Source organism: Centroberyx affinis, unplaced genomic scaffold, assembly GCF_046629955.1.
Source record: "Centroberyx affinis isolate AG114_WGS23_722 - 3 ecotype Tasmania unplaced genomic scaffold, CSIRO-AGI_Caff_v1 ptg001130l_1, whole genome shotgun sequence".
Lineage (NCBI taxonomy): Eukaryota > Metazoa > Chordata > Actinopteri > Beryciformes > Berycidae > Centroberyx > Centroberyx affinis.
Window position 1 is genome coordinate 146,012 of NW_027279669.1, and position 18,567 is coordinate 164,578.

An 18,567-nucleotide genomic window follows, 5' to 3' on the forward strand; every position below is an offset into this window, starting at 1 on the left:
TGATTAATATCAAGCATGATGTCATTTTTTTTTATTAGCAACAGATAATTAGATACAACATAACATAATCTAAAAAGTCATAGACATAGTTAATGCAACTTTAAATGATCTTATTTTTATGTAACATACATGATTCTTACACTCCTTATTACAATGTACATTATATTTCAAGTCTAAATTAGTTTGAACAAGTGGGTAAACATTATAACACAAATACAAAGCTGTCTGAGCTGAGTTTAGGTGGGTTTACCCTCAACCACATTCCTGCTAATCTCCCTCCCATCTGTCTGTGTCTCTATCTGTTGTCTGTGCAGAGGCTCAGGTTTCCCAGTTCCCCTCCTCTGAGCTCCCACAGCTCCCTCCACAAGGCTGAACGTGCCCCAGTCACACGCCCTCCTCTCCCTCTCCGGAGCTGGGAGCCACAGCGACACACGGCTTCCCACACTTCTGTATGCAGCCTGCTCAGCCGCGCACACAATAGAAGTGTGTCTGCTCTCACAAAGCCTCAGGACAGTTCCCATGCAGGGACAGGAGGGGGGTTTTAGTGACAGTTTACAGTTTACTGATCCATCTGGGTCAGTAATAGCTCACAGCTTGCTACAGTGAAAGAAAATAAACAACATATAACTTCTATGGCATATTTGAGATATTAATCAATTTCAACTATGTTTTTAATTTAGTGGCTTTAATAATAATAAAACCCTGTCAGCCATTACTGTTTTTCATATTCCCGTCATTACAGTATGCCTGGAATGTTTCTCGCAGAAGACAGTATGTCCTTCCATGAAATGACCACAGTAGAAACACTGAAATTATTTATTACTGATTTACTGATATGTGTTGTTTTGTGTTGTAGTCACTTCTTGTGTCAGTTCATACGATTTGAGTTTTAATATGTCTGTGAGAAACCAGATTTTGGGAAGTCCACATAGGCACTGCAACTTTCCCAGGGAATATTTTGGCCAATCTCTTTGACATATGGCATAAAGAACAACATCCCACCTGTTCTGTGTGGCAGCCATTAAATTCAGTCTATTGTCCCGAGCTCCGAGCCTCCTGATTGGCCAAACAGCACAGACAGCGCAGGATGAGGAGCATAAATGCGGAGTGGAGATGCAGACGTCAACGGAGAAGATCCTCTGAACGCACGCAAGACCAGCTGCAAAAGGACAGGAGCAAGAGCGACTCAATCACAAGGCCCCTTGCGAACAAACTTGCAGCAAAACTTCATTTTTTTCTGAGAAAATCTACAAACTCAAGAAACAAATCTGAAAATGTCTTCCTACTTGGACCTTGCTATTCAGGACAGTGTGAAGGAGCAGCTCTTTAGGTAAGTCAAGGCTCTGTTTCACTGAATACTTCTGGACCATATCAAACTGCTCTCAGATGTAAACTCCACATGTTGGAACACAGTTTTTATTTCATTCAATTCTACCTGCCTTCACCAAACTGACAAACAAACAGTTAAAGGTTATTTCTATGACATAATGTAATAATGATTGCTTTTTTCCCTCTCAGGTGCAAACTCCACATGTTGGAGAGGAAATGCAGCAGTGGAGTGGAGAAGCTGAAGGCTCTGATTGGAGAGCACCTGCAGAATGGGATCCCTGCTTCGGACATCCTGGAGAAAACGGTGTCCTTCTTCACCCTGAGAAAGGCCCTGCTGTCACACAACGGCTACTCCAAATATTCAAGGGAGATTCTGCGTCTCTTTCCCGCCTCAGAGGACGATGTGGCTCCACTGTGCCTTTAATGATGACCAGGAGAACATGAATGGACTCAGAAGTCTGAGGAACTGCCTCGAAACTCTTGAAGTTTGTTGAGTTGTCCCAAAATGGACTGTAATTGATTCAAGAGAGACTGCATCTGATTTTTTTTAATGATTTTTGTATAACATGATATGATTTGCAGTCTGTTTTTCTGTTAGTTGAAAATCTAATAGAAATCTAAAAATGCATTATATGCATTGTGACAAGCAGTTGTACTGCTATAGCATTTGTTTAAGAAAACATAAAGTGGATGTCGGGCCTTTTGTATATTGTTTGACATGCCAGACCTGGGCCAATTTATATTTTTATATTTACTTTTAATGGTTTATTTTAGCCAACATAGGCACCAGATCGATGGGGTTTGCCACATTTTCGACACCGACTGCCAGAAAGTTTACACAATCATAGGAAAGTATTTGAACGTCAATTTCCTACATCTTTCTGTGATTGACAACTTATCTGACATCAAATTGTCCTCATGCACTAAACTCCACCCATCTGGTAAGTGGATCAGATTAAAACAAACACTATTTGACCCAGGTTTGGAATATGAATGACCAAAACTGCCCTGAGCAGGAAAAGGCCTTGACAGAGTGCTGGCCACTCCCACAGGAAGTTGGGCACTTTTATAGTTATTGAAATATTAAATTGATATTGATTCAGCCTATATTTTTGGGCAAGCATCAATGGATTACTTGAACTGTGGATACCCCTTAATTAAAGGGAAATTATGATTTTGTTTATCTAAGCATATTGTTTAATTTTGTTTTGCAGAAGTGCTTTATTATGGTATGATGTATACCAATGTGCTAAGAGTTTATGTTCATGATAAAATAAACAATTTCCATCAATATTATTATTTTCTCTCATTCATTTTTGTCATTGTGTGTGTTGGGATTGGTCCAGTTGGTTTCAACTCCAGCAATGGGAAGAGAATTACTAACTCCCAGATTGACACACTGAAAAAAAAAAGAATGATAATTAGATAAGATATACTGTAATGGCTGATTCTTTTTTCAGTCCAACTGGAAATATTCAGGGTTAGTATTCAGAATATGTAGGGAGATTCACTACAGAAATGTTCAAATTAATAAATCATCTAATCTAGCATTAGCTTTTTAAATTGTATTATTCTCAACACAAAAAAAAATATTCTCCACACACAAAAATGACAATTAAGTGACATCATTTCACTTGCTTCTGATGTAGTTTCACCTGTTTTGAAAATTACAAAACTGTTGAGGCAATTGAATTTAATCGAATTGAATTGAAACCAAGTCATAAGTGTGTGACATACAGGTAGGAAAAAAAGGAGGGAAAAGCAACCAATGGTGTTCTTTCCCTCCAGATGGCTAATGATCTCTGTCTTCGGTGCAGCGCTGCAGAGTTAATGGCCGTCACAAATTGTCCATTCATCATCTTTTGTGCTGCACCGATCACAGCACTCACACACTGCACTAAGCTCAGCTCTCGACTCACACTGACTACCAGCCACGAGACAGAGAAAACATCTGCTACATCTGCACAGAGGGCCCCTCACTGGATCAACACTGATGGATTTGGGGACTTCTTGATCGGCATGAAGAGGAAATAAAACAACACAGAAAAACTAAGGCAATATTGCCAAGATATCATACCACAATACCAATACACAAGACCAGTAACTGCATGAATAGTTAAACTGAGAATAATTGCTTTTATTTATCTTCTGTCCTGGATTGTATATCATTTAGTAGCAATTATTATTTCTATTGATATATATAATTTGAACTTGCAAAACACACAAAAAAGCAGTAACTATGTGTTCACCTTTGTAGGGAAGAATACTTTTCTTTTTTTAAAGTATGATAAGGCATTTCATTGATCCTGAAGGAAATTACACTGTATGAAAAGTATATGACTCCAGGATACCAGCATATAAAACATCAAGTTTATCATGCAGTACTTTTCACTGGGATTTGGGGGTTTGTCAACAGAGTAAGATTCAAAGTGGGTGCACAATTTTAAAGGAAAAGTAGTTTTAGTGTAAAAAAAAAACAAAAAAAAAAAAAAAAACAATAAAATCCACATATGTAACAGGATGATGTGCTCTCTCAAAGTCATTGATCCCAAAATCAGGCAGCAGATTAACAGGGTCACCACTTTCCCAGATTCACACAAAGTCTCTCTCCATCACCCCCAGTCCTCCACCTGTTCCCCTGAGATCTAACCATTGTCCCCCAGCAATAAGAGCATTCAGCATGCTGCAGCTCCACATGCCTCATTGTCTTACCAAGCTCTCTGATTGGCTGAGACTGTGAGAAAGTCCAACCAGACCAAGACCCACACATTCATATGGAGATTTGGGACTATAAATAGGAGGGATGAAGCCAGCAGAGATCAGATTCTCTCTACAGAAACCTCTACAGCACAGAGATCCAGCCATGGCTCCTACAATCACTTCAGCAATGACCAATTCTCAGGAGCAGCTGACTCTGACACACAAGGTAAATTGAAGGCTCAAGATCATGGACACTTCAACATCATCCATGTTCCTACTGATTCATCTTCATGTTATACTCCAGAATAAGTTTATTCATGACTTTCTTCTTCTTTCTGCAGCTCAGAAAGCCTCTGGTGGAGAAGTTACGCAGAGAGCGAATCAACAGCAGCATTGAGCAGCTCAAGTCTCTCCTGGGTCCAGAGTTCCTCAAACAGCAGCCTGACTCCAAGCTGGAGAAAGCAGACATCCTGGAGATGACAGTTTGCTTCCTGACACGACAGCAGCAGCACCAACCTGTGGACTCAGCAGCTGTCAATCAGGGCTACTCCAGGTGTGTCCAAGAGGTGGCGCACTTCCTGTCCAAAGAGGAGGTGAAGACACAGTCCCAGAGAAGACTGCTGAACCAGTTCCACAACCTGCAGTCTTCCTCTGATCAGAACCTGAGAGAGGTTGGCTTGTCTCTTCTGAGCTGCCCAGTCCAGACCAGCATCAGCAAAGACAAGAGTCCAGTCAACAGCAAAGAGAAGAGTCCAGTCCACAGCGCCCTCTGGAGGCCGTGGTAGAGACCTGCAGACTGGAGCTCACACCACACAAACTCAAATGACCATATTGGTCAAAGATTATCAGAACTGAATTCTTCAAAGTTCAAAGACTTGTTCTTCTGTATGAACAGAAGGCCTTTTGTCTAATTTTGTTTCTTGATAAACTTTCTTGATATGTAAAATGCCATTTTCTAAGGAAATGCTGAAACTTAGCAACAATATCTTTCATGTTTAGAGAGAGAGAGTATCTTCATGCATGTTGCATGAATCAAGTCTCACGTGAGAGGAATCAGCTGTTACTAGTTTGTGTAATTTTCTGATATGTTATGTGGTGGAGTTATACACTATCATGACATGTTTTAACTCTTGATCATTAGTGATCAATGTCATAGAACGTTTTCATTGTCCGTTGTATGGACATTTTGCCATAATGGCTTGACCTCATACTTTTAATCTCTGTGATTATCCAAGACTGATCTGTTGTAAGATCAACATTTCTTTTTATCCTTTTGTTTAAAGGCTATACTTACCTTGATACAGTCACATTTTAGTGACACTGCCATTGTTATGACAATGTACATCTTCTTGCTCTGTGAGCATTGTTGACCTAACTGGCCAAGTAATATACCTTCATGACATGTTTTACCTCTGTTTTACTATGGAGACTTTATGAAGAGTATTTACTCACACTGGGTATAATGATATTATCACTATGTGATTACCAGTAATTTATCTGTTTTCAGATTATGACATTATTTTGTCTGTATTCAAAAAAAAAAATTAACATCTGTGTGAAATATGTATCACATAGCACAGAAATGCATTCATCTATTGTTAAAAAAATGTTTTATGTTAAACAATGCCATCAGTCTATTTCAGACTGGAGTTCAGTCCTCTACTCTGTTTGAGTACAATGTGACTTGGAGAAGTGTCCAAGTTCCTGTTGTGATGTGTCATCACGTCTATCTGCCTCCTGCTGAGGTCTTTATGGTTTATGTGGCTTGTTGTCTCTGTTTGAATAAACAATCATCATGAAATGCATCTCCTGTAACCTTTTATGTCTTTTGTCTGTCAGTAACTGAGTTCCCTGAGATTCTCGATCCACACTGTATGCTTCTTAATTATTGCCATGAATCAAATAGCAGTTTAATAGAGTTCTACTGGGTGATAATGAATTGATCCAACAGACGTTAATTTACTTGAGGTTAGAGAAGCAGGCTTGTGACTCAAAGATTGTATTATATTTCTGGGTAATGTAATAACATCACATTTTTACAAATACTGCAAAGAAATTTTACTTTATAAGCGATGTATCATATTTTTAACTGATGATGGCATAATACTATTAACGAATAATAATAATAATAAGTCATAGGAATAAGAAGAATGTAATATCTTAAATTGTTACATTGTCTGTCAATATTATTATTACATCATCAGGTATAAATATGTTGCATCGCTGTTGAAGAGGTAATCAACGGTTGATGTAATAATGTGATGGAATTTGCTACATTTACATGTTTTCTTACATTTTTGACCCATTTAAAGGGACATTTTTATTACATTTTGACATGTTATTACATAATCAGTTGCTACGGCGTGTTCAGCAAAACTTTTCCCTGGATAAATTAAGCTTTAGTCCTGTGAATATTTCTCAGCAGCAGGTTTAATTGTGTGTTTGATATTAATGAAATCAAACTTATCCCAGGTATTCTGTCTGAACAATTCCAGCCATTAGGGTAGTAAACATTTAAAGTTAAGTTTGAGCCCCAAAAAATGTTTCCCCTCCTGAACAATGAGGTCACACTCTGTGGCTAATGTGATTTGTAATAAGACACACTTCTATTGTTCCTCCATTGAAAGCAGTGAATGGACAGAGTGTGGGAAACCAGGGAAAACTTACTCACAGAGCCCCCATGGGACAATAGATCCAGACCTCGACCCTGAAGAGAAGGAGGGGGGGTGTCTCCATACAGAGAACTATTGATCGATTTCAAATCAACCATCCAATTTTTAGCTACTACATTTGAACATACCTCATTTTAAATACAAATTTTGAATGTTGTAATTCTTTACAGAAAGTGAATCCACGGCAAAATTTATGAAAATGTTAGAAAGCCTTTAATCCATTGGCTTGTTCCATGAACAGGGTTAAAATACTTCTTTCACATTTTCATGAAGAGTGCTTTGGTATTGCACTCCTTTCTGATGGAAGGACTTCATACCAAAGAGTAGCTTCAACTTTAGATTTTCCCAAAATGTACCCAAATGAGGAACTTTCTACCCTGTTTTCCTATTAACTGTGTTTCTTTGTCTAAATATAAGTACTAATTTTGCTTGAAATGTAACACTATAATCACCAATTTTGTCAAAATCATTTCCTGGTGATGCTTGACTTTCAAAAACAGAGTAGTACAATATTGTATAGTAGCAATACATTGAACAAGTAGAGCTACATAAAATTTTCATTTAAACATTTTTGTCAAATTACTTATACTGAAAATCTCTTGTACCAAAAACCAAAGTGTATTATACATTTCCATTGTACTTGCTTGCCTCCCTTTATTTACTGACACTAATTTCTGTGTTTGTTTCTAAACAACTTTCAAATGTTCTTCACTGTGGGAGGAAGGTTGGGAGCTGCTTGTGTGGGGATGAATTAGCATTTAACAAGGCACGCGCCTATTGTTGAGTGGAAGCTCAGTCAATGGACAGAGTGTGGGAAAGCTCTGGAGAGCAGAGTCACAGTTCAGTGTGATTAGCATCCTCAACCCCACCAGCACCTGATTATTCTCCAAAGGGAGTTGGCACACTTCAGGAAAGAGCTGTCCCAAAAAAAAAACAAAAAAAAAACATCAACCCCTCCGTCACATTTAATGCTGAAGTTTTAATTAAAATATTCTAGGAGTGTAGATTGTTGGTGTTCCACAATATAATTTATACTCTTTGTTCATCATCTCAGACACTGATCCTCATGAAGTTTATAAAAGACTTGCCATTGTGATTTTTGTGACATTTGATAATGGCTAATTTTCCTCATATTTCTTGTATGTTTCTTTGAATATTAATTATAAACCCTCAGAGCAGCCAATGGTGTTGTTTCCCTCCAGATGGTGGGTGACGTCACGCTCTGTCTCTGTTACAACACACAGCCAACAGCCTTCACTAAAGCTCCATTCAAAGACCTTTTGTAGTGCATTGACCGCAGCACACAGGACTCAGTGTGGGAAACTGAGATCAACTCTCTACTCACACCGACTACCAGCCTCAAGACAGAGGACACATCTGCTACATCTGGACCCCATATCTGGCTTCACCCCAATATCTCTTCATGTGGCTCAGTATCTCCTCAGAGTACAAGGAAGTTATATTAATTATAGTCAATTGAATTAATCAAGTTTTACTGAAAATAAACTATTTTACCCACTTGCCTGTAGGTAGACATAATTAGGATTTAATTAAATTATATTTATATAACTTCCCAATTTCCTCAAAGTTATCATTAAAGTTTCATCTGTTCTAATTTAACTGCACATAAATTCACTTTTAAGTTGTTTATTCTGCATGACAACATTTAGAGCCCAACATTTTGGGCTATTCATTTTGGGCTAAATTTAAAATATTGAGGAAAATGCTATCCTGTGAGGTAAAAGACATGTATGTTAGGGTTAATACGCCTGTCAGTGCCCCTGACCAAGGCACTAGCAAAAGAGCTGGAGTTGGTCGCTGTACTGCGGCTGCCCACTGCTCCTAGTGTGTGTACAGGATGGGTCAAATGCAGAGGACAAATTTCCCCACAGAGATAATAAAGTATACAAATACAAATACAAAAAACAAAAAACATTTTCTGAAGAAATTTTGTAAAATTTGTAATCATTTTCCTGTACATTTTGTATACATATTTTATATTTTGTCCTTATTCTCGAAAGATATTTTAGGAAAATCACTGTCCATAACATCTTCTTCCATCTTCATTCCATAAGGCAAACATATGGCTGTTAATTAAGCATATTTGAATTGGCTGCTTATATTGCTTTGAAAGTTGGAATTGAATGTGTTTAATCACTGCCATGGCTCAAATCCACCAAGAAGGTATGAAATGTGATCAAGCTCTGGGATAAGAAGATTGTCCTTAATGAAAATATTCTTCAAGAGGGGCGTAGAAAGAATTTTTTTAAATACAGGATCAATGTCAGTCTCCCACGTGTGTGATGGGATGATGAGCGTGTGCTCAGTCAAAGTCATTGATCCCAACATGAGGCAGCAGATCTGCTCTCTCTGCAGGGTCACCACTTTCCCAGATACACACAGAACTCTGTGAGTCTCTCTCCATCACCCCCAGTCCTCCATCTGTTCCCCTGAGATCCAACCATTGTCCGTCAGCAATATGAGCATTCAACGTGTTGCATCCCTTATTGTCTTACCAAGCTCCCTGATTGGCTGAGACTGTGAGAAAGTCCAACCAGACCAAGACCCACACATTCATATGGAGATTTGGGACTATAAATAGGAGGGATGAAGCCAGCAGAGATCAGATTCTCTCTACAGAAACCTCTACAGCACAGAGACCCAGCCATGGCTCCTACAATCACTTCAGCAATGACCAATTCTCAGGAGCAGCTGACTCTGACACACAAGGTAAATTGAAGGCTCAAGATCATGGACACTTCAACATCATTCAAAATCTTATCTTACTGTCTTGTTATTCTCCAGAATAAGTTTATTAATGACTTTCTTCTTCTTTCTGCAGCTCAGAAAGCCTCTGGTGGAGAAGTTACGCAGAGAGCGGATCAACAGCAGCATTGAGCAGCTCAAGTCTCTCCTGGGTCCAGAGTTCCTCAAACAGCAGCCTGACTCCAAGCTGGAGAAAGCAGACATCCTGGAGATGACAGTTTGCTTCCTGACACGACAGCAGCAGCACCAACCTGTGGACTCAGCAGCTGTCAATCAGGGCTACTCCAGGTGTGTCCAAGAGATGGAGCACTTCCTGTCCAAGGAGGAGGTGAAGACACAGTCCCAGAGAAGACTGCTGAACCACTTCCACAACCTGCAGTCTTCCTCTGAACAGAACCTGAGAGAGGCTGGCTTGTCTCTTCTGAGCTGCCCAGTCCAGACCAGCATCAGCAAAGACAAGAGTCCAGTCAACAGCAAAGAGAAGAGTCCAGTCCACAGCACCCTCTGGAGGCCGTGGTAGAGACCTGCAGACTGGAGCTCACACCACTCAAACTCAAATGACCATATTGGTCAAAGATTACAAGAACTGAATTCTTCAAAGTTCAAAAACTTGTTCTTCTGTATGAACAGAAGGCCTTTTAACTACTTTTGTTTGATTTTCAAACTTTCTTGATATTGTAAAAGAGCATTTTCTAAGGAAATGCTGAAACTTAGCAACAATAGCTTTCATGTTTAGAGAGAGAGCATCTTGTCATGCATGTTGCATGAATTAAGTCTCATGTGAGATGAAGTGTTTAACAACACTACCTCCAAACGGAGGGTAGATAGATTTTGTTTTTCTGTATGTACAGAAGGCATTTAATAACTTGAGAGCTTGAGTCATGCATTTAGACATGCATGTCTGCCTGAATGCATTTTCTATGAAAATGCTTGTAATATTTCTCTTCTGACTTGAGATATACTGCAAATTGACTGATCTGTTATGATCAATTTGTCTTGTTCTGTGAGGACAACTTCATCATACTTTTTATCTCTGTGATTATCCAAAACTGATCTGTTGTAACAGTAACATGATTATTGCAATGTGAATTTATTATATCTTTCTTACTATTTTACTAATCTTCAAAGAGGACCTGTGCTTATCACTGTGTGATTAATAGTAATTGACAAGATTGTTTTGTTTTCCCTTTTAGCTTTGTTATTAAGAAAAGTACTATGATGTGTCTGTTTATTACCAAACAGAATATCTGTCACTGAATGGAGATTTTTCTTTTTCTGTGTAAATCTATTGTTTATTCTAAACTGTTTTGTACGTCTTCTATGAAGAGCATCTTTATGTTTATCATCTACTCTGTTTGAGTCTACATTGTGCCTTGGAGAAATGTCCAAGTTCCTGTTGTGATGTGTCATCACTTATCTTGTAATGTGAAACATTTATACCTTATGCCTTATTAAGCGTGTTTGAATAAACAAACATCAATCATTTAACCTTGCTTTGAAGTTTTTGGCTTATGCAAAGCTGAATTATGATGATGGAAAAAAGAAAGTCTAGATTTTATATGTTTGCATCACCAAGCCTAGATTCAGGCTTTTCAGTTCAGACTGAATCAAGTCTTTCTTGCCAACTGAGATATTTTACCTTCTTTAGATAAAGTCAGCAATTTGCATATTTCAACATTGATTAATTAATTATACTAGATTTATGGTCCAGTTTACTCACCTGGTTATTTAACTAACTTTGATATTCCCGAGGTAGCCTATACACTCTATACACTTTTTTTCTTTTAATTTTGTTTTACTTTTTACATTGTAGGATGAGGATGTCAGCTGTCAATTAGGAAACGTTAAATATTTGAGCTTTTTCCACAGTGACGCCTTGATCTCCTCTCTAGGAGGCGCTCGTGGCGCTGACCACGGTGCTGAAGTTTTGCCACCAAGCAAAACTCTGGGAAGAACTGTTCATGTGAGGGCAGTAATGTGTCTCTATGGATGGTTATTTTGGCTTTCCCATACTCGAGGATATAGAAGGTCAAATAATCATTGAATGGAACAAATACATTATCAGAGATTGAAAAAACACCATAAACATTAGGAATGTTTAATACGGAAATACACAATACAATTACAAAATAACCAATAATGAAGTTTACTGTTGGAATGAGAAAATGCATATTATGAAGGCCTGTTATAACGCCTTTATAAAAGGCAAAATAAATCGAGGATATCACTATAGGCCTAAAACAGTTCGAACATTTGCATTTGCCGTACATTGTAGACAAATCTGGAGGGCACATGTCGAAAAATGTGCAAATGTTGCACAGCTATATCAAAGCTTCCAGTCAACACACACACACACAACATGCGTGGCATAGACAAACACAACATTTGCGCACAAAGAATCAAACCTCATCCAACAATAATAATTTGCGCAGCCTGTAACTGCTTGTCCATATAGAGAAATGTTTGATCGCTGCATTATGTCCGAGCTACCACGGCCTCCACAGTGAACTGTGGGACCGCGCTGATGACCTGGACGATGACCGCTTCCTCGCAACAGTCCGTCGGCCCTGCTCTCCTGACATGTGCCGCTGCAGGGCGGCTCTCTGGAGGACGTAGAAGCGCTTGATTTCCTCTCTCTCTGCGGGCTCCAGAGGGGCGTGAAGCGACAGGTGCCGGAGGGTCTCCTGAAGACACTGGGAGAAACCTTGGGAGTAGCTGGGAGCGACGCAGGCCATGGCCCTCTGCCGCAAGAAGCCCACTGCCATCTCCAGGATGTCAGCTTTCTCCAGCTTGTTGGGCGGCTGCCCGCCGCTCGGCTCTCCTTGGTTCAGAAGTGCTCTTAATTGCTCGATGCTGTGATTGATGCGGTCCCTCCTTACTTTCTCCACCATGAGTTTTCGCAACTAGGGAATAAGACATAAAAGTCGAAATTAGATAAATGATAAACAATAGATAAGTTAGATCAAATATGAAGAGGAGCAATCTGAAAGGCTCCTGTAAAACGTTTACATTGGGATTATTTCTTTTTTCTTTTTTCTTTACGTGTCTGCTGTAATATCATCAGTATGTTCTCTTGTTGTGATTAGGCTACTTGTTGTTCTTATCTAGGCTATAGCTATCCTTCTCTCTACAACAATGCAGTTTCCCCGCGGGGATAATTGAAGTTTCATCTAATGGCAATCAGGAAAAAGCCAAATATCCGAAATTACTCACCTTGTTGGAGCTGTTATTCTCAACAGATGCAGGCCGATCCTCAGACCTGTTTTGGGTTACAGGAGCCATCGCAAATTGAAAAAGAGACACAGTGAATCTTCAGTCTTCAATCTCAGTCCTTCTTCCTCAGCAAGCACGGCTTAGTCGGAGGCACAACAACAAAAAGTTCAGTCACTTTTGGTCTGTCCAGATGTAAAGGGCTATTTATAGCTGAGGTCGGCAGGATCTCTGTCTGGCGCCCTGTGCGTGGACTTTTAACACCTGAGACTTTCCCACAGTCGACAGTGAGCCAGTCCTGTAATAAAGTCAAGACAACAAACAAAATGTCCTGTCTATGACACCTCCTCCATCTCCCCAACTTCCTCTCTCTGTTCAGACAGAAGTGCGACATGCAGCCACCAGAAAGTGTGCCGCGGCTGCCATGTGCGCTCACTGCAAAAAAAAATATCCAACTAAACGAGTCATTTGGCTCATACCGAGTCTGGCACGTTTCTGCTCCCCCTCTTCTTATTGAGTCAGGGAACACAGAAAACATTTTCCCCATAGGAAACAACACTGCAGGAATTGTCCGCGTTAACAACTCTTGTATTCCATGTTAAATTCCATGTTCCATTCCATGTTAAATCGTATTTTTCGTAAAACATTTTAAAAACGTCTGCTAGTGAAATTTCGCTTGTTTCTGGAAATGTCCAACAACTATCCATATCTTTAAGCAAGGCAGAATAAGTCAGATCACTCCATGATGACGCCTGATTCAAGAAAACTCCTCATAGTTGAAATTATCTCACCTCATCTGCAGATTTTCCCCATTGTTTTGCGAAAAATGAGATTATCAGAATCAATAACCCACGAGATTTAATTGTCTTGTCAAGATGGATATTTTTTGCAGTGTAATTTACTGTGAGGAAAATAAGGGTTTTTCTGCGTTTGATCCCTGACGCGAGGTGTGAAGAGGGGAAGCAGAGGTGCGCCTGCACACGTTTCCACGAACATCAAAGACGCATCTTCACACCGAACAGCATGGGTGAGATCCACGCGCCACGCCGCAGGAGGTTAAGGCACACATGATAACAAGAAAGAAAAGTGAGCGAAGCAAATGATATGGAGAGAGAGAGAGAGAGAGAGAGAGAGAGAGAGAGAGAGAGAGAGTGTTTGTCCTTTGTGTATTAGCCTATCTATTATTATGTTTGTATTATTTTCCCCTCTATATGTATTAACAACACAGATGATCGACAATATGATGATAAAAAACCCTTTTTCCAAATGGCCCTTTTAACAGCAAATATTCATAGACAGATAAGCCTATATAAGATGCCACAAGGCTGACTAAGTGCAGTTTAACCGATAGCTGTGGCACAATTGTTCCTAAAGGCCACAGAATGGGTTGTCAAGTCAACCAGAATAATCCACCAATGAAATGCTTTGTACTTGCTATTTGTGTACAGTATGTATGTGGAAATTATGTCCAGATGGCTGTCAAAAATTCATAGACTGAAACACAAAACTTATACTAGACAGAGAGAGATATGGAGTAGCAGACAGACACACAGACAGACAGACAGACAGACAGACAGATAGACAGACGGGAGAGATATTAGTGTTTAGAAACAATTTATAAACTCTTCTATTCATTCCTATTGAGCTCATACTATTTCATTGTCACATTGTACTTCTGCACTACTGGATGCTCATTGTGAATTCAATTCAAATGTTGCAGTTGTAGCTTTCTGTATGTCCAGTGTTGCTACTGACTTTAGATTCCCATAGATATTGAATGCATCATATGTGTGAGTGTTTATCTGTCTATGACACCATATATAACAGCTGCTGAGTAGCACTAATTTTTGATCCTCTGTGGTAATTAGACCACAAATAATTGGAGTACATTAATTTTGTATGGGGAGTTAAAGTTATTCTGGTTTTAAAAACAACACACAGACAGGCAGTGCAGTCAGTCAGGCAGAGAAAGAGACAGCTTGGGGGGGGGGGGGGGGGGGGGGGGGTTGAGGTGGAAGTTGAAGTGTGCCTTCTCCCTTGAGGGACAGGCAGAATAATTAGCTTGACACATCGTTGCATGATGACAGCAATGGCAGAATGAAACTGGAACTTGAAGACAGTGGAAGACAAAAGTAATGCCAACAAAGATCATAATATCATTATTTTAAAAATGTAAAACAAATATTTAACATGTGAGATGAGAGAAGATACAGGAGTGTGTGCTTCCTTTATATTCCACTAAGTATTTTCAATAATACTTAGAAGTGGTAATTGAAGTCAAGAGTACAGTCCATTTTTAAGAAAGGAAGAAAGAGTGCAAAAATATTCCCAAATTCCCAAGCCCAAAACATTCAATTTCGTATAATATATATGTTACAATAGCAAATTGTTCGGAACTATCTAACTATAACAAATGCTATAAAAGGTGTTCAAATATTAATATTAATTTACAGTCAGCGTGCAATAGTTACATTTTATTAAAGTACAACTATCCCATTTATCACAGGTGTGACTCAGAGTAGCTACCACATCTTTGTTTATGCAAAACACAGTCCTACAGAAAACAAGTCACAGTAGCATCCAATGTGTCAAGTAAGCATGTGCCTTATCTTTTTGTCTTTAGTGTCTTGACCTCTGACAGACAGTTTTGTCAAAACATACATGAATAACAAAGTGTTTTTTAAACTTTTCATCATAAAAAAGGTACATTTGCTTAATTTCTCTTCAACAAATAAATACATTTCAAACAAATACATCTCTACAGTCCCTTTGCAGTGATATGGCTGCAGCCGTCTGTGAATTCGGCATGTGCCTTATCTTTATGTCTTTATGCCCTTATCAGGCCCCCTGTCTCCCCCACTGCCCATCTGCAGCAGCCTGATCAGATCAGACAGAGCGAAGGTTCCCAGGTAATAAAAGTGTAACGACCTGCTTGTGTTGGGTCTGTACCTTAGATATCTGCAGCACCCTTCCCTCCGCTGAGGCCGTGAGGCCAGTTAACCATGAGATAATTGATGCCTCTCTCCTATTGTTGTGTCGGCCTCGCCCACTGGCCTCAGAGTGTGGGAAAGCTAATCCTGCCTGGGACTCATGGCTTTGTAATGCTAATGTCCAGCTATAAATAGGGGAGAGGGATCCTCACTCAGATCACAACTCACTCTGCTCTCCCAGAGAAGCCCTGCACTCTCTACCAGAATGGCTCCTACCTACACCAGAGACTCTCCCTGCTCAATGCTCTCTACCAAAGACAGGCACAAAGTAAGTATTGTTATCCATCCACCATAGTGACTATTCAAATTACTGAACTATTTTTCCTTGTGGCTTGAATTTAGTGAACATATATCTGACCAAGTTCCTCATTTTGTCTTACAGCTGAGGAAACCAGTTGTGGAGAAGATGCGCAGAGATCGCATCAACAGCTGCATCGAGCAGCTCAAGACCCTGCTGGAGAAAGAGTTCCAGAAGCAGGATCCCAACGCCAAGCTGGAGAAGGCCGACGTCCTGGAGATGACGGTGGTGTTCCTGAAGCAGCAGCTGCAGCCTCAGAGCCCGGCCGCTCAGAGGGCCCACAGCGAGGGCTACACCCAGTGCTGGAAGGAGACGCTGCACTTCCTGTCTGCCAACTCCGTGAAGGAAGTGACGCTCCCGCACCTCCAGTACGTCCACGCTGCCCACAGAGCCGGCCAGGACGTCTGCCCCACCTCTGCTCTCTCCTCCATCCACGGCCAGAGCCACAGCCAGGTGAAGCAGGCTCCCAGCACCACCAAAGCTGTGTGGAGGCCGTGGTAGACACTCCAGAGACTCTTTCTCAGACTGGATGGCTGTTCGCCGTCTTGAAGGCTGTATAGGATATTTCTACATTCAGTGACTGCGGCCTTGAATTACTGTATGTTGGACAGGAAGCATCATGTAACAAGATTTGTTGCTTTATTTACTCCAGTAAGGAGCCGATGCGCCTTTACAATGTAAAGGCTAATTTTCAATGTGCATGTGTAGGAAATTTTGCATTTGCATTATGAAAACCTCCTACCAATCAGATATTTGACTCCTGTGGAGTCGATGACTTAATTCTAATGATGAATATAAACCGTAATGCATAATGTAGTGGAGAAGATTTCTCCCATGTATGACATCTTCCGTGTGAAGTGAATCTGTGAACCTTTTGTAAAGGAATATTACTGTGAAATATTGTTTTGTTATGTGTAGTTGAGCCTAAACCATATGTGCCAGCTGATGTTTACACCAAATAAAATAATTTTATATTTTTCAAAGAGTCATTTCCCTTGTGTCATTTCATTCCAGACATTCAATCATATTAAACTGTACAAGAGCCACTGTTGCTCTGCAGCAGAGTGTTAAAGAGAACGGTCTACATTATTTCTGATCACTGTAAGTGAATGTCAAGATATTGCAATATTGTAATTCAGCATCACACTAATATCACCCTAGCATTGAGTAGTTATTTTAAGATAATTAGAAATTACCCATCCTTCAGAAATCATTAGATGAAAACAACAGCTGATAACATGTAAATAAGAGATATAACTATTCTTGGTTTTTCAAGATTTTTTAGAACACATGAATATTGATTTCATGAACAACAGTTGATTTCAAATAGAAATTTCTGTATTTCCGCTTTTCATCCCATGATTTCCTGCCTTTCTATGCCTTTCTATGGGGTATATGTGTGTTTGAATACATGTATACAAAATATAATACTTACAAATATTTAACAGCTATTTTATTTTGCACAATCCATGTCTCAACTGTCTCAAGGATCAAATCATTTTTCCTCCTTTTCATCTACAAATATCCTTCATTACTGAATCGGATTTGATCTGTGAAATCAATAAGGTATCAAGCTTTCACCTGGATTCACCTGGTCAGTTTATTTCATGTAAAAGTCAGGTGTTTTCTCATGTTTTTTACATTGGGGGGGTGTGTCAATGTGAGAGGGTGCCTGCTCATGCACATGTGGGACAGGGCCTGCATATGTAAAGTACATAAGGGTTATGCATATAGCATGTTTTGAGTAATTAACCTTATGTCCTCTGTAAATCGGATTCAGAAACCATGCTCTCACACGTGCAGGAGGGCGCCCGTGAGCGGGGTTAGCGCTTGTGTGCGAGTGTGTCCGAGCGTGCCTGCCTTGTGCTTTGTGTGCTAAGCCCCAGGCTGCCGTTGAGTAGTGGGCTCTGTCAGCTCCGGTTTCATCAAACAGCTGGTAAGCTGAGCCGCTGCCGGGCTGGAGGGTGCGTCTCCCCTGTGTGGAGCCTGCCTCTCCACAGCTTTCCCACACTCCTGAGCCATTCTCCCCCTTCATCCCCGGGACAAAGAAAGTGTGCCGTGTTAAATTATCCCCCAGCCATGATGGTGAAAATCCTCCTGACCCCGCTGCCCCCCCTTCCTCCCCTTACAAATCTGTCTCTAGATCTGGAGGGAAAACTAGGCTTGGCATTTTATCCACATGGTGTTTATCAGTGTCAAATTATCAGTAGATAACTGTTCCAATTGAAAGATACAGTCACTCAAACACTTCAACAATCAATAGCTTGTATCCTGCATATATGCACAATATATTAAATTGAATGTCTAATTCTTTTATTTCTGATCACGACTTGACTATTGTTTGATTGATTCAAGCTTTTTTTCAATCGATCTCTGATCACACTTGAACTGCTGTCTGATTTCACCCTGGATTTTCTGACATTTTATGCAAGGGTAAGGGTAACAACAGGAGACGCCTACAGTAGCTGGAGTTTATTGGCTTCGTAACACAACAAGACTGGGTGAGCTTGCCTTTGAAGATCCCGGTGTTGATGTGTATATGACAGGATGGGCCTGTGCTTGTAACCAAACCTGCGTAAAACCGTGGGAAAATCTCTGTCCC

The 18,567-nt window shown here is 40.1% G+C and overlaps 5 protein-coding genes across 8 annotated transcripts; 4 read left to right on the forward strand and 1 right to left on the reverse strand.

The window, feature by feature from the left end:
- Nucleotides 1–1,274: 1,274 nt before the first annotated feature.
- Nucleotides 1,275–1,753, forward strand: LOC139647912 (uncharacterized). Its single transcript, XM_071523918.1, has 2 exons — nt 1,275–1,330; nt 1,519–1,753. The coding sequence occupies exons 1-2, from the start codon at nt 1,275–1,277 to the stop codon at nt 1,751–1,753; spliced, it is 291 nt and encodes a 96-aa protein (XP_071380019.1).
- Nucleotides 1,754–4,132: 2,379 nt separating this feature from the next.
- LOC139647932 (transcription factor HES-5-like) lies at nt 4,133–4,814 on the forward strand. Of its 3 annotated transcripts, none has more exons than XM_071523943.1 (3): nt 4,133–4,255; nt 4,371–4,708; nt 4,757–4,814. In XM_071523943.1, exons 1-3 carry the CDS (start codon nt 4,133–4,135, stop codon nt 4,812–4,814), a joined length of 519 nt encoding a protein of 172 aa, XP_071380044.1. The 3 variants fall into 3 exon arrangements, with proteins under 3 accessions (XP_071380044.1, XP_071380043.1, XP_071380042.1); XM_071523942.1 differs by having other exon boundaries at nt 4,371–4,700; nt 4,734–4,814; XM_071523941.1 differs by having other exon boundaries at nt 4,371–4,814.
- Nucleotides 4,815–9,308: 4,494 nt separating this feature from the next.
- Nucleotides 9,309–9,987, forward strand: LOC139647933 (transcription factor HES-5-like). 2 transcript variants are annotated; one of them, XM_071523945.1, is made up of 3 exons: nt 9,309–9,431; nt 9,544–9,881; nt 9,930–9,987. In XM_071523945.1, the coding sequence occupies exons 1-3, from the start codon at nt 9,309–9,311 to the stop codon at nt 9,985–9,987; spliced, it is 519 nt and encodes a 172-aa protein (XP_071380046.1). The 2 variants fall into 2 exon arrangements, with proteins under 2 accessions (XP_071380046.1, XP_071380045.1); XM_071523944.1 differs by having other exon boundaries at nt 9,544–9,987.
- Nucleotides 9,988–11,953: 1,966 nt separating this feature from the next.
- Nucleotides 11,954–12,749, reverse strand: LOC139647914 (transcription factor HES-5-like). Its single transcript, XM_071523919.1, has 2 exons — nt 12,681–12,749; nt 11,954–12,370 (listed from the first exon to the last, which is right to left on the reverse strand). Exons 1-2 carry the CDS (start codon nt 12,747–12,749, stop codon nt 11,954–11,956), a joined length of 486 nt encoding a protein of 161 aa, XP_071380020.1.
- A 3,123-nt stretch (nt 12,750–15,872) lies between these two features.
- Nucleotides 15,873–16,466, forward strand: LOC139647915 (transcription factor HES-5-like). The gene is made up of 2 exons (XM_071523920.1): nt 15,873–15,935; nt 16,050–16,466. The coding sequence occupies exons 1-2, from the start codon at nt 15,873–15,875 to the stop codon at nt 16,464–16,466; spliced, it is 480 nt and encodes a 159-aa protein (XP_071380021.1).
- The last annotated feature ends 2,101 nt before the right edge of the window (nt 16,467–18,567 follow it).

Excerpts from the sequence above, each read along its gene's own strand:
- LOC139647912 (XM_071523918.1), top strand. The coding sequence starts at position 1,275 with ATGTCTTCCTACTTGGACCTTGCTATTCAGGACAGTGTGAAGGAGCAG. Across the intron at positions 1,331-1,518 it reads GTGAAGGAGCAGCTCTTTAG|GTGCAAACTCCACATGTTGG; the intron begins GTAAGTCAAGGC and ends TTTCCCTCTCAG.
- LOC139647932 (XM_071523941.1), top strand. The coding sequence starts at position 4,133 with ATGAAGCCAGCAGAGATCAGATTCTCTCTACAGAAACCTCTACAGCAC. Across the intron at positions 4,256-4,370 it reads AGCTGACTCTGACACACAAG|CTCAGAAAGCCTCTGGTGGA; the intron begins GTAAATTGAAGG and ends TTCTTTCTGCAG.
- LOC139647933 (XM_071523944.1), top strand. The coding sequence starts at position 9,309 with ATGAAGCCAGCAGAGATCAGATTCTCTCTACAGAAACCTCTACAGCAC. Across the intron at positions 9,432-9,543 it reads AGCTGACTCTGACACACAAG|CTCAGAAAGCCTCTGGTGGA; the intron begins GTAAATTGAAGG and ends TTCTTTCTGCAG.
- LOC139647914 (XM_071523919.1), bottom strand. The coding sequence starts at position 12,749 with ATGGCTCCTGTAACCCAAAACAGGTCTGAGGATCGGCCTGCATCTGTT. Across the intron at positions 12,371-12,680 it reads AGAATAACAGCTCCAACAAG|TTGCGAAAACTCATGGTGGA; the intron begins GTGAGTAATTTC and ends CTTATTCCCTAG.
- LOC139647915 (XM_071523920.1), top strand. The coding sequence starts at position 15,873 with ATGGCTCCTACCTACACCAGAGACTCTCCCTGCTCAATGCTCTCTACC. Across the intron at positions 15,936-16,049 it reads CTACCAAAGACAGGCACAAA|CTGAGGAAACCAGTTGTGGA; the intron begins GTAAGTATTGTT and ends TTTGTCTTACAG.